General features: G+C 43.5%; 1 protein-coding gene across 2 annotated transcripts in view; it reads right to left on the bottom strand.

Moving 5' to 3' along the window:
* ST3GAL5 (ST3 beta-galactoside alpha-2,3-sialyltransferase 5) overlaps positions 1-386 on the bottom strand; it is a 50,178-nt gene extending 49,792 nt beyond the window's left edge. The window contains exon 1 of one of the 2 annotated variants that reach the window (XM_027129160.1): positions 194-386. In XM_027129160.1, coding sequence (XP_026984961.1) covers positions 194-284 — 91 coding nt within the window. In that variant the 5' untranslated portion in view covers positions 285-386. The remainder of the gene's footprint in view (positions 1-193) is intronic. The other variant, XM_027129156.1, reaches the window with a different exon arrangement.
* Positions 387-14,683: the final 14,297 nt, after the last annotated feature.

The following is a 14,683-nucleotide window of genomic DNA, read 5'->3' as shown; positions in this document are numbered from 1 at the left end:
CCACTCCGCGCGAGGCCACGACTCCCAGCCTGCGCCCCCGCCAGGCGCGTTTTGGGGAACCGTGCCCTGGGCGCTGCCCGCGGGGGTTTGGGCGGAGTCTCCGGGCCCAGACACGCGGGGGCAGGGACGGATCTGAGCCGCCGCCCCCTGCCCGCGGGCCCCGCTACGCAGAGGAGGGGGCTGCGCCACGTACCTCGACCGGCAGGTGCCGCCGCCGCCACCGCCGCCTTGGTCCGCGGCTGTAGGGGACGCCGCTCCGCGCCGCCCTCCGCCTTCGTCCGCATATTAGGGAGCGGGCGCCAGCCTGCCACCAGTCCTGGGCCCGGCGCCCCGGCCCGCCCCCTGCGCCGCGCTAGCGCCCATTCAGTCCCGGACCGTCCGCTCCCCAGCTCAGATGCGGAGGAGGGGCGTGGGGCGGGGCCTGGAGTCACGAGGACACGAGAACCAATCGGAGCGCGCGAGGGCCCCAGAGGCTGCCCTGCTCCGCCGATGCTCAATCCTCCACCCTGCGGGCTTAGGGGAACTGGCCACCCCCAGCCAGACGCCCGTAGCTGGAAACGCGCTTGGCTGTGTGCTGGCCCGGGTGAGGGTCCCGGGCACCCACCGCCCTCTGGATCTCTGCGTGCGGTTAGATGGCGAAGGAACAAAAGGTGTTTATAGGCTGGTTATAGGCTTTTACTGCACAGAGGACTCGTAGATGCGGAGCCGCTGAATGAAGGGGCTTTATGTAGTCACGTGCTTTATTCTCTAGGACGGACCCGCAGGCAATACTGGTTTGGAGTTCCTGGAGCCCTCGACACAATGAGAGCAGCCTGAGTGTGTCTGGGCATTTGCCGAACAGCTTTCTGTTGTTCCACGTATCAGAAAAAATCGAGGGAGCACTAGTTTCACAGATGGGTAATTAAGACCCAGAGAGCAGAAGTGAGTCACCCTAAATCATTAGGGCATTTAGTGGCAGAGCCAGGATCAGAACCTGTGCTTGGAGCTCCCATTTACATAACTCCGGAGTCCCCCTCGATTCTGGAGCGGAAGTGTCATACAATTTTTAAAAGTGTGAATATTAGTGAATCCCCAAATTCAGGAATTAAGAGGACTTGAAAGCACGGATATGTTATTTCTTTAACACAGGCAGGTCTGTATAATGCGCCTGGTACATTGCTGTGCCGTAGGACTTGTTGACTCTTCAGTAAAGTCAGTGAAGTTGATCTGCTCTCATAATTTCCTTTCGGGTTGGTGAGCACAGAGCATCGCAGTCGTGTGCCTGTGATACCGGTTCCAGTTCCCGTTTGAAAAAGAAGATCCTAGACAAGGAGCAAAATATATTTGCGTGCACCGAGAGTCCTGTCACTCTTTTTGTTCAACAGCTTGCACACGGTTTGTATAGCTCCAGACTCTCTTTGGAGCTGTCTGTGTTCTTCCCTGGGTGGGGGCAGGGGTGCTGGGGGGAAAAAAAAATTGTGGTATCTGGGTAACAAAATCAGAAGGGAAATCTCGGAGATGAAGGGTTGGAAGGACTCTGCCTTCACACCTTTCAGAGGGATTTTGTAGTAAAAATGTTTCTGGATTATTTTAATTTGAAGACACATGAGCATTTTGAAAATGTTGGAGGAAAAGCTGTCACTAGGAGATCTGAATCCAGTGTATTGGCCAAGGCTGGCCAACAGAGCAGCAGCCTAGCTCCCTGTTGTCTCCGGGGTCAGTGACAGCTGCAAGGAAAATGCTGAGCACCTCCCCCTCCTCTCTTGGAGACCAGCAGAGGCCTGCCTGATTATCAGATACTCTTTACCTCTACTTGCCTCAGCGGCTGCCTGCCTGATTATCAGATACTCTTTACCTCTACTTGCCTCAGCGGCTTTTCCCCTTTTCTCCCAGATACTGCTTGTCCATAAAGCCAGGCCTTGTTTGGAAGTATTTATTTAGAGCAGGAACAGTTGACCTTCCAGTCAATCCACCACTAGCAGAACCATGATGAGGCCTTATCACCACCACTGTCCTCTCCTGGGCAGGACCCTCATCCATCCACCTCCGCATTTCAGCCAGCCCTGAGGCAGGCATGGCCCAGACACCCTTTATGGCTGGCACGGGGGTCAGCAGTACTCTGGCTTGGAGGGTAGTGAGAGAAGCTGACCCACTTGTGCAGCAAGACAAGCTGTGCCCTAAACATCCTTTCCACTGCCCGCAGGGTCACCCTTAGTTACTTTTGGCCACACCACAGGGCATGCAGGATCTTAGTTCCCCGGCCAGGCATCTAACCTGCACGCCATGCAGTGGAAGCACAGAGTCTTAACCACGGGACCGCCAGGGGAGTCCCTGCCACGCTTAGTTACTGTTCAGGGTTAAGACAGAGATCCCCAAACGGTAGATGAGAATCAGCCACTGGATCTCAAAGCCTCAACTAGAATCTCTTCAAGTCAGTGACTGGTCTCAGAAAAGCCTTTGGACCCTGACTAGAAAAATGGTGGGGCTATTTGTGAATCTGGGACAGCACCCATGATTTTGTAATTTGTTAGTTCCTTATGCTCATTACTTTGGTCATTCTTCTAGCAGGCACTGCCCCCAACATCCATCCCATCTTCCCCCTCTGTGATGCAACATACGGTTTAGGTAAGTCTGCCCCACTCTTAGCTCTATGACTGGGCTGCGATTGGTGGTTCTCAAAGTATGGTCCGCAGACCCTTGGCTGGGGAGGGGCGGGGGTGGGGATCGGATCCCTGAGGACCTTTCAGAGTATCTCTGAAGTCAAAATTATTTCATTATAATCTGAGACTTTATTTACCTTTCTCACTGATGGTGCAAAAGCAAAGGTGTGCAAAAGGTATGCAACTGTAGTAGTATTTTCACCACCACACGTTCATGGTGAAAAAAAAATGCGGTTTCATTTAAGAATGTTCTTGATGGAGCAGCAAAAATGTGATTACCTCATTAAAATCTCAATCTCTGGGACCTTCCTGGTAGCGCAGCAGTTAAGAATCCGCCTGCCAATGCAGGGGACATGGGTTCGAGCCCTGGTCCGGGAAGATCCCACATGCCGTGGAGCAACTAAGCCTGTGAGCCACAACTACTGAGCCCACGCGCCTAGAGCCCATGCTCTGCAACAGGAGAAGCCGCCACAATGAGAAGCCCGCGCACCGCAATGAAGAGTAGCCCCTGCTCAACGCAACTAGAGAAAAGCTGCTTGCACCAACCAAATAAATAATTTAAAAATTAAATAATTAAAAAAAAATCTCAATCTCTCTTGAGTACACACCTTTTAAATATTTTATATGGCAAAATGGAAACTGCACATAAAACACTTTTGCTGCAAACTGAAGTATGATGGTTGTGTAAGGAGAAGCACTCATGCAATCGTTTGAGTTGCAAGCTGAACTAGCTGGTTGGTTTTTGTTTTGTTTTTTTCATGGAACACCATTTTTGCTTGAGAAAACAGCTGACAAATTATGGTTATTTCAACTTGGGTATTTGGTAGACATTTTCCTGAAAATCAACTAAGCAATCCTGTCTCTTCAAGGACAACAATTGACTACTTGTTGCCAATGGTGAAAAAATTCCAGATTTCAAAAGGGATTTGGAATTTTGGAAAACTTGTATCACCATCAGCTTGACAGCTTGTCAGTATTTCAGGACTTTTCTGATGTGATCAATGGTAATATAAATGAAGGTGATTTTTGGACATTGGATAATGTATTGTGTGCCAATATTTGGAAGACCTGCATTTACTCAGTGAATCGATGTTTTCCAAATGGCTAATGCATGATGTTACAAAATCATGTATGGGTAAAAGATCCATTTTAAATGCAAGGCAGACAATAGGTTTTCTTTTATTTTATTTATATTTTAATATAAAACAGATTTGACTTGTTTATTTATTTACTGGCCAAGCCACGTGGCATATGGGAATCTTAGTTCCCCAACCAGAGATTGAACGCCTGCCGCCTGCAGTGGAAGCGCGGAGTCCTAACCACTGGACCGCCAGGGAATTCCTCAATGGATTTTAATTTAACAGTATGAAAAGTTCATAGATAAGGTTTCAGATTCCACAATGCAACAAACTTTTAAGAAATCACCTCTTGTAGAGTTTTGGTGTACTATCAAAGAATATCCACAATTATCCTAAAAGGCCATTAAAATATTCCTCGCTTTTCCAATTACATGTTAATGTGAAGCAGGTTTTCTTCACGTACTTTAACCAAAACGATTTTCAACAGATTGAATGCAGAAGCAGATATGAAAATCCAGCTTAATTCTATAAAGCCAGACTTAAAGAGACTTGCAAATATGTTTTTTAAAAAAGCCATTCTTCTCACCATCTTTTTGTTTTGGAAAACATAGGCTTTTTTGCCAACATATTAACATATAATTTTATTATTTTTTATGAATTATGTTATTTTTAAAGAATTTAATTTTTTCTTCCAGTTTTATTGAGATATAATTGACATACAGCACTGTATAAATTTAAGATGCACAACATAATGCTTTGACTTACATACATCATGAAATGATTATCATAATAAGTTTAGTGAACACCCATCATCTAATATAGATACAAAATTAAAGAAATAGAAAAAAATTATTCCCTCATGGTGAGAACTCTTAAGATTTACTCTCTTAACAGTGTTCATATATAATGTACAACAGTGTTGATTATATTTATCATGTTGTACATTACATCCCTAGTACTTATTTACTGTATATCTGGAAGTTTGTACTTTTTGACTGCTCTCATCCAATTCACCTCCCCCCCATCCTCTGCGTTTGGTAACCACAAGCCTGATCTCTTTTTCTGAGTCTGCTTGTTTATTGTTTGCTTGTTTTTAAAGTATAATCAACCTACAACACTATGTTAGTTCCTGTTATATAGTATAGTGGTTCAATATTTCTATACATTTCAAAATGATCACCATGATAAGTCCAGTTACAATCTGTCACCATATAAAGATATTAAATAATTATTGACTATATTCCCCACACTGTACATTTCATACTCGTTACTCATTTATTTTGCAACTGGAAGTTTGTATCTCTTAATCACCCTCACCTATTTCTTTCCTCCCTTCACCTTTCTCCCCTCTGGCAAAAACCTGTTTGTTCTCTGTATCTATAACTCCGTTTCTGTTTTGTTATGTTTGTTCATTTGTTTTTTAGATACCACATATAGGTGAAATACAGTCTATGTCTTTTTCTGTCTGAATTATTTCACTTAGCATAATACCCTTTAGGTCCATATATGTTACCACAAATGGCAAGATTTCATTCTTTTTTTATGGCTGAGTAATATTCCAGTGTGTGTGTGTGTGTGTGTGTATCTTACATCTTCTTTACCCATTCATCTATTGATGGGCGCTTAAGTTGCTTCCATATCTTGGCTATTGTAAATAATGCTGCAGTGAACATAGGGGTGCATATATCTTTTTGAGTTAATATTTTCATTTTCTTCAGATAAATATCCAGGAGTGGAATTGCTAGATCATATGGTAGTCCCATTTTCAATTTTTGGAGGGTTCTCCATACTGCTTTCCATAGTGGCTGCAACAGTGCACAAGGGTTTCCTTTTCTCCACATCTCCGCCAAAATTTGTTATTTGTTGTCTTTTTGATGATAGCCATTCTGGCAGGTGTGATGGTATCTCTTTGTGGTTTTAATTTGCATTTCCCTGATGATTAGTAATGTTGAGCATCTTTTCATGTGCCTATTGGCCATTTGTGTTTCTTCTTTGGAAAAATGTCTATTTAGATCCTCTGTCCATTTTTTAATCTGTTGTTTGTTTTCTTGATGTTGAGTTGTATGAATTCTTTGTATATTTTGGGTATTGACCCCTTATTGGATATATCGCCTGCAAATATCTTCTCCCATTCAGTAGGTGACCTATTCGTTTTGTTGGTAGTTTCCTTTGCTATGCAAAAGCTTTTTAGTTTGATGTAGTCCCATTTTTTTTATTTTTGCTTTTGTTTCCTTTGCCTGAGGAGAAATATCCCCCCGCAAAATTACAAAGACTGAGGTCAAAGAGTATACTGCCTATACTCTTCGACCTTTCAGGTCTTACATTTAAGTCTTTAATCCATTTTGAATTTATTTTTGTGCATGGTGTGTGAGAGTAGTCCAGTTTGGTCCTTTTGCGTGTAGCTGTCCAGTTTTCCCAACACCATTTATTGAAGATGTTCTTTCCTCCATTATATATTCTTGCCTACTTTGTCGGAGATTAATTGCCCATATAAGTGTGAGTTCATTTCTGGGCTTTCTATTCTGTTCCATTGATCTCTGTGTCTGTTTTTGTGCTAGTACAATACTGTTTTGCTTACTGAAGTTTTGTAATATAGTTTGAAATCAGGGAGCATAATACCTGCAGCTTTGTTTTTCTTTTCCAAGACTGTTTTGGTTACTTGGGGTCTTTTGTGTTTCCAAACAAAGTTTAGAATTATTTGTTCTAGTTTTGTGAAAAATGCCATTGGTATTTTGATAGTGATTATGTTGAATCTGTAGATTGCACTGGGTAGCTTGGTAAGTTTAACAATATTAGTTCTTCTAATCTCTGTGTATATCTTTCCATTTGTTTGGGTCATCTTCAGTTTCATCAGAATCTTATAGGTTTCTAAGTAGAGGTCATTCACCTCCTTAGTTAGATTTATTCCCAGGTATTTTATTTTTTTTGATGTGATTGTAAATGAGATTATTTTCTTAATTTCTCTTTCCGATAGTTCACTCTTAGTGTATAGAAATGATCTCTGTATTAATTTTTTATCCTGAAATTTTACCAAATTCATTGATGAGTTCTGGTAGTTGTTTGGTGGGATCTTTAGGATATTCTGTGTATAGTATCACGTCATCTGCAAACAGTGACAGTTTTACTTCTTCCTTTCCAATTTGGATTCCATTTATTTCTTTTTCTTGTCTGATTGCTGTGGCTAGGACTTCCAATACTATGTTCAATAAAAGTGGCAAAAGTAGGCATCCTTGTCTTGTTCCTGATCTTAGAGGAAATGTTTTCAGCTTTCACCATTTAGTATAATAGTAGATGTGGGCTTGTCATATATGGTCTTTATTATGTTCAGGTATGGTCCCTCTATACCCACTTTGTTGACAGTTTTTATCAAAAATAGATGTTGAATTTCATCAAAAGTTTATTCTGCCTGTATTGAGGTGATCGAATGATTTTTATTCTTCAATTTGTTAATGTGGTGAATCACACTGATTGATTGTGGATATTGAACTATTCTTGCACCTTTGGGATAAATCCCACCTGATCATAATGTATGATACTTTTAATGTATTGTTGAGTTTAGTTTGCTAACATCTTGTTGAGGATTTTTGCATCTATGCCCATCAGTGATATTGGCTTGTAATTTTCTTTTTTGTGTGGTATCTTTCTGGTTTTAGTATCAGGGTGATGCTGGCCTCACAGAAAGAGTTCAGAAGTATTCCTTCCTCTGCAATTTTTTGGAATAGTTTGAGAAGGATAGGTGTTAACTCTTCTCTAAATGTTTGGTAGAATTTACGCATGAAGCTGTCTGGTCCTAGACTTTTGTTTGTTGGGAATTTTTTGATTACTGATTCAATTTTATTGCTGGAAATTGGTCTGTTCATATTTTCTATTTCTTCCTGGTTTGGCCTTGGGAGATTGTACATTTCTAGGAGTTTGTCTATTCCTTCTAGGTTGTCCTTTTTATTGGCATAAAATCGTTCATTGTAATCTCTTATGATCTTTTGTATTTCTTCGGTGTCGATGAATTTAATTTCTAATTTGGCAAGTATCAATAGATAAAATCTCCATTAAAAAGATTCTTTGGTCGCCTCGTTAATTTCTGTGAGTGTAAAGGGGTTCTGAGACTATAGTTTAAGACCTACTGGTTTCAACCACCCATAGTTGTCTCATCCTCCTTGCCACTAGGATTGGTTTATGGGTGGCCATAGGAACAAGACTGATCCAATCAGAGGAGATCCCAGGAATTTATCAAGTGGCGAGAAAGAGATGCTCTCATATCCTGCAAGACAGGAGCCAGGCAATACGTAGTCTTAGAAATTGCTGAAAAGGCAGCCAAGTAAGAAGAACTTACCTTAAGAAGAAAATAATGTTGTGGAGAAAGCAGAGAGAGAGGTTAGAAAGAAACCATTTCCTTTTTGACATTTTGAGCCACTTGATCAAACCAGACCTGCAGCCCATCCTACTTCTACACATTCCAGTTTTATGAGCCAACGAATTCCACTGTGGTTAAACTAGCCAACCTCAGGTGCCGCAGTTGATGCATTATGTACCTGTTTGTGTGTATTTCTTTTTTTCCTCAACAGGTGCCTGAGACCTCAGGATAATATACTTTCTAGGGTTTACTCATCCAGTCCTCATCACTGCAACACAAATTAGCTTCTAAAGTGAACTTGGAAGGCAGAGTAGGATCTGGGAGGAAAGGAACCTAGCACAGATGAGTGACGTCAAAAGTGCCAACATTTTTGAGAGGAACAAGGAACAGTGGCATCTGATCTTGAATAGGAAGATTATAGCAGATTTTTATTTTCTTTTGCTTTTATGTATTTTCAGATTGGATAACATGAGCATGTATCACTTTTATGTTGAGAAAAAAATAGAACTATATTCTTATTTTTTTAATAGCCCATCGAATGGGGGCAAGGCTTTGGAGGTTGGGATTGGAGAGCAGATTGCTCCCACGGCGAGAGAACTCTTGGGCTAAAATTGCTAGCAGGGATGTAAGATCTGTAAGGCATGCAGATGGGCCTAGGAAACAAACTTCCTTTCATTTCCAGCTTTGCCAGGAGTCAACTTCAAAGATTCAGGGGAATGAACAACATCCCGAAGGGTTAAGGAATCATTAATTATGCCTCAATCAAATTGGCTGGAATATTTGCAGTTAAAAAACAGAGAGAGAGAGAGAGAGAGAGAGAGAAAGAGAGAGAGACAAATGTGAAGATTATTCCAACACTGGAAAAGGCTTAAGACAGAACTTAAGTGAAAACAACAACAACAAAAAGAGGATACAGATTGTATGCAAATTTCTCTCTATCATGTGGCCAAAAACTGGAAGATAACTTGGAAAAAGAAACTAGTTGTGGCATTAGGGTGGTGAGATCATGAATAATCTTTTTTTCCTTTTTAAGGAATGTCCTTCCAGGTTGCTAAATGTTTTTTACAATAAATAAAAATGCGGGGAGTCATTGGTTCAAATTACCGAGGTCTCAGAGGCCTCTCCAGATGGCCTGTTTCTTTTCACCTGCCAAATGGCTCTCATCTGACACCAGGACAGAAGCTGTGCCTTCCCCAGGGCCTGGCATCCTTGAAGCTGTTAGTGGTGATGCCGATACGACTCCTTTGTAAGCGGCCAGAAGGAAAGAAGGGAAGGAAGTTGTAGCAGCCAAGACTGAGGATGGGGGTGAGGTGAGGGTTCAGGAATCCCTCGCCCTCCACCACCACCTCATGGGGGTTCTGCCCCAGGCACTGTCTTTGTCTTTTCCCCCTGGTGTGCTTCACCTTCTGTTCGACCCCCATCCGAGTCCTCTGGAGGTGCCGTGCCTCCCTCGGCCCCAAGGGGCTGGAGCGCGGCTGCAGCCAAAACAACACAGACTCTCTCTGCTGCCCCGAGGCACAAGGAAAGCTGGTCCCTTGAGGTTTTACTAGGAATGTTTCCCGTGAACAATCAAGGGAGAAGCAGAAGTAAAACACAAGGGAGGGAAAGAGACCTTACGAAAGCATCAGGAGAGGCTGTCTGTGGGCAGAGGACGGCTTATTGAGGAAACAGTTCTGCCCAGACTGAATCCTTTTGGAAGCTGTGGGACATGTCTTCACACATAGAGGTTCAAGCAGGCCCTCGTTCCGTCCATCCTCCACCCCTATGTTCATTGCACAAACATTTGCCGAGTGCCTATTATGTGCCGTAATTATTAGTAGTATATGGTATTATGTTAATCAAGGTGTCGGTCAGGGCTGTGTTTTATCTTCACGACTCCCCTTTGAGGTGAGGGATGTCTTATCTAAGGAAGTTGAGGCCTGGGGAAACTTAGGGAAAGGAAGTAACCTGCACAAGATCACATGGCTAAGAAGTAGCAATGTCAGGATTTGAACCCAGGCTATCAGACTCCAGAGCCCACCTAAGACATGGTCCAGGACCTTCAGGACCAAATGGTCTAACTAAAGAGAAAGACACTTGAAAAACAAATGAGCAAACAAAACCAGCCACGCCACGAGATATAAGAGAAAGATAATGAACGAAGCACAAGAGGGCATCAAGGGGACATTGCTGGGTCTGCCTCAGAGCTCAAGGACATCTCTTGGAGGGGTGAATCTTGAATTTGGCATCGAAAGGTAGGGTAGGTAGACTGGCAGGTACATTCATTTGGGGCTGTGTTCATTTTCGGTTGCTGCATAAATCACCGCAAATTTAGCGGATTAAAACAACACCAATTAAATGGTATTAAATGGATTAAAACACCACCAATTTATTATCTCACACTTCAAGTTCAGGTACAGTGTGACTGGATTCTCTGCTCAGGATCTCACGTGACTGAAATCAAGGTGTTGGCCTTGACTGCAGTCCTCATGTGGACTCTGGGTCCTCAGTCAAGTTCACTGGTTTTGGGCTGTTTCCTTGCAGTTCTGGGGTTGCGGTCCTCACGTTTTTTGCTAGCTGTGGACCAAGGACCACCCTCAGCTCCTAGGGACCGCCCACAACTCCTTGCTTTGTGACCCCATAGGAAGTTCACAACATGGATGTTTGCTTTCTGCCAGGCCAGCCAGAGCACAGCTCCATGACTAGCTCTTCTGCTACTAGTCAGATAAACTCTCTGCTTAAAAAAAATCTCATGTAATTAAGTCAGGCCCACCCAGAAAAATCTTCTTATTTTAAGATCAGCTGATTTGGTGGGCTTCCCTGGTGGTCCAGCGGTTAAGACTCTGTGCTCCCAATGCAGGGGGCCTGGGTTCGATCCCTGGTCAAGGAACTAGATCCCGCATGCCTCAAAGAAGATCCCACATGCGGCAATGAAGATCCCAAGTGTTGCAACTAAGACCCGGCATAGCCAAATAAATAAATGAATATATTTTAAAAAAATAGATGAACTGATTTGGGAAATAATTACATTTGGAAAATCCCTTCACAGCAACACCTAGATTAGTGTTTGATTGAATAACCAGGAGAAAGTGTGTGTACACGAGAGGCTTGGGATTTGGGGGCCATCTTAGAATTCTGCCTACCGCAGTAGGCAGGAGTTAGCAAATGGAGATTTAGCAAATGGAGAAGATGAGGAAGATCAATCCAAGAAGAGGAAATAGGATTAGCAAAGGATTCCGAGAGACTGTTGGAGAATGAAAATAGAAAAGTGAATGCCATGTTTCCAGCAACATGGCAGGCTAAGTTCTGGAGATATCTGCCAAGTCAAAAATCCTTAAGATGCTGGGGGCTTCCCTGGTGGTGCAGTGGTTAAGAATCTGCCTGCCAATGCAGGGACACAGGTGCAAGCGCTGGTCCGAGAAGATCCCACATGCCACGGAGCAACTAAGCCCGTGCGCCACAACTACCGAGCTTGTGCTCTAGAGCCCGCGAGCCACAACTACTGAGCCCGTGTGCCACAACTACTAAAGCCTGCTCACCTAGAGCCCGTGCTCCGCAACAAGAGAAGCCACCGCAATGAGAAGCCCACGCACCGCAACGAAGAGTAGCCCTCGTTCACTGGAACTAGAGAAAGCCCAAGTGCAGCAATGAAGACCCAATGCAGCCAAAAATAAATAAATTAAATAAACAAATTTATTTTAAAAAATCCTTAAGATGCTGAGGATACTATCAAAGGCATGTTTTTACAGGAAGGCTGAGCTGCCACTCTGAGGCAGAAACAATGGAAAAATGTGACTATAGAGAGGTGAGTGGGAACCAGAGTTTGCCTTAGAGCCATCTGTTAATTCTTGTCAAGTAGATTGGAGATGGGAGACAAAACCTAGGCTGAAGCAGAATGTGAGATTAGAATGGTGATCCTTATGGGTACCCCAGAACCCTCAAAGGGTAGAAGTTTCAATGGGTGTAGTCAGATTTCACTCCCCAAGGGAAACAGTGGAATACTCACTACAGGTAATTACTTGCCTTAAGATACCTAATTTTAGTTCAGAGTGGAACCAAAATAAAGAGGAAATTTTCCCCTGAGAATTCTCAACCAAAAGCCTGCACTCATACAGGTTTGGGGCTGGAGTTCACATCACCTTCAGAACAAAAAACCTTTTAAAGTGGTCCTAGGTTGGTAGTTCTCTCAGATCCCTGTAAGAAGGAAATCACCTCTAGAGACATGCTTTATAGACCCAAGCCTAAGACAATTCCCATAAATTTCCTTCGACCATCAGGGACATGTCACTTCTGCTTATCCCAGAGGGACAATTCATCCTTTGTGGCCATTTTACTAGGATCAACAAGGGAATAATCACAGCTTTTCTATTTTCTATACACTTAAAATTAAAATTTTTACTGAAGTATAGGATACCAACCAAGAAGTTCAAAAATCACAACTGTACAGCTCAGTGAATTCTGACTCAGTGAAGATACCACGTCAAGAAAGAGAACGTAGCCTACATTCCCAAAGCCTGCCTCACAACTCCTTTCTGGTCACCATCTCCATCCTCTCCTCTGCAATGGTAGCCACTCTTCTGATTTCTACCTCATAGATTTTAGCCTTTTTTTTTTTTTTTTTTTTTTTTTTGCGGTACACTGGCCTCTCACTGTTGTGGCCTCTCACGTTGCGGAGCACGGGCTCCGGATGCGCAGGCTCAGCGGCCATGGCTCACGGGCCCAGCCGCTCCGTGGCACGTGGGATCTTCCCGGACCGCGGCACGAACCCATGTTCCCCGCATCGGCAGGCGGACTCTCAACCACTGCGCCACCAGGGAAGCCCTAGCCTGTTTTTGAACTTTATACAAAAGAAATCCCACTGTATGGACTCTGTGTCTGGTTCCTTTCATTCAATGTTGGGTTGGTGAGTTTCATCTGTGTTGCCGAATGCAGCTTAAATTTGTTCATTTTCATTGCTGCCTAGTGTGGATATATGACAATTTTTTTATCCCTTTGATTGACATTTGGGTTGTTTCAAATTTGAGATTATAACAAATAGTGATGCTGTAAATGGTCTTATTCATGAGTTTTGGTGGCCTTGTGCCTTGTTTTAACCTTCAAGAAGAGGAAGAACAATCTTAAGAGAGTAGTGACGTCACTAGGAGTCCCGCTATCATCCCACCCTGTCACTCGTGATCTAACATTTTACCGAACCTAGATGATCTGAGATAGTTCTTGTACTCAGTATAGCTATGTGGAGACGCTTAGAAACTCAATGAGAGTCAGAGATGGAAGAAATCTTATATATCATCCAGCCCAGAATTTCCCAAACTTCAACTGTACAAATGCCATAGCTGTGATTTTTGCCATATTTTTGTACCACCTTACCATCACTTAATATTTTTCTTTCCACTGTCTAACTTTTTATCATTTAAAGATCTGCTTCAGCCTTACCTTAAGCAATGACGGCTGCTTTGAACAGATAGCTTTGATGTGCTAGCTATGTTCTTTCTATTACACATTAAAATAAACACATGGGGACTTTCCTGGTGGTCCAGTGGTTAAGAATCTGTCTTGCAATGCAGGGGACGCCGGTTTGATCCCTGGTAGGGGAACTAAGATCCCACATGACACAGGGCAACTAAGCCCACATGTCACAACTAGAGAGAGAGAAGCCCGCGTGCCACAACTAGAGAGAAGCCCGCGTCCTGCAACAAAGAGCCCGCGTGCCTCAATGAAAGATCCTGCGTGCCGCAACTAAGACCCAACGCAGCCAAAAAAATAAATATATATTTTTTAAAAAGCTTAAAAAGAAAGACTACAGTTTCAAATAACCTCCTCTTCGAACATGAGACAGATATTTTAAAAAAATAAACACATAACTATTTAAATAAATTTGTCAGCCTGCTTCCTGTGTGATATATTCTCCGTGTCTCATTTTGGTCCAACCCCACCTTCCTCTGTCTGGGAAGCTGACCCCTGCAGACCGACTCAAGCAGCTCCCTTGTCTTCTGGCTTTTGCTGTGTTCAGCTGCAAGGCGTTGGAGGGTAGCTAGAGGTCAGGGTATTCATGCCCCTGGCCTCTGCCCTGCCCTTCCCCAGTCGGCAGTGGCCACATTCTCTATCAAAGGCCGCAGATCTGGTCAGGCAGACGCTCTCTCACAGCTAATAGTTTCATCTTCTTGCCCCTTGTGATGAGAAAAACAACTTTTTTTTTCTGAGTTACTGCCTAGGCATTTTACAGTATGATAACCCTGCTCACACCCAGAGTGTGGACATTTTAGATATGGACTTGAGTTTAGGTTACCCGCCCTAAGTTCCCGCCTTGTGAGGCAGTTTTGTTTCTTGTTTTTGTTTTTTGTCCATGCAGCATGGCTTGTGGGATCTTAGTTCCCCGACCAGGGGTCGAACCCAGACCCACAGTGGTGGAGGTAGGAGGTCCTAATCACTGTATCGCCAGGGAATTCCCAGAGGCAGCTTTCGAATAACCGTTTAGAGTTAAGCCCCGGAAAGCCTAGTGACCTCCACCCCGGCTTGCTACCCTGCTCTCTCTGTCCTGCTCGCTCATGACCTGGGATGTAGGACTGCCCTTCCCCCAGCTTCTAGAATCTTGTGAATAATAAATCTTATGACTCTATTTCCTTTGTGTGGGTGTA

Source organism: Aethalodelphis obliquidens, unplaced genomic scaffold (assembly GCF_003676395.1).
Source record: "Aethalodelphis obliquidens isolate GAN/ISIS:26980383/991018 unplaced genomic scaffold, ASM367639v1 scaffold35, whole genome shotgun sequence".
Lineage (NCBI taxonomy): Eukaryota > Metazoa > Chordata > Mammalia > Artiodactyla > Delphinidae > Aethalodelphis > Aethalodelphis obliquidens.
Note: the sequence above shows the minus strand (reverse complement) of the source record. Positions and strands in the feature narration are given on the sequence as shown.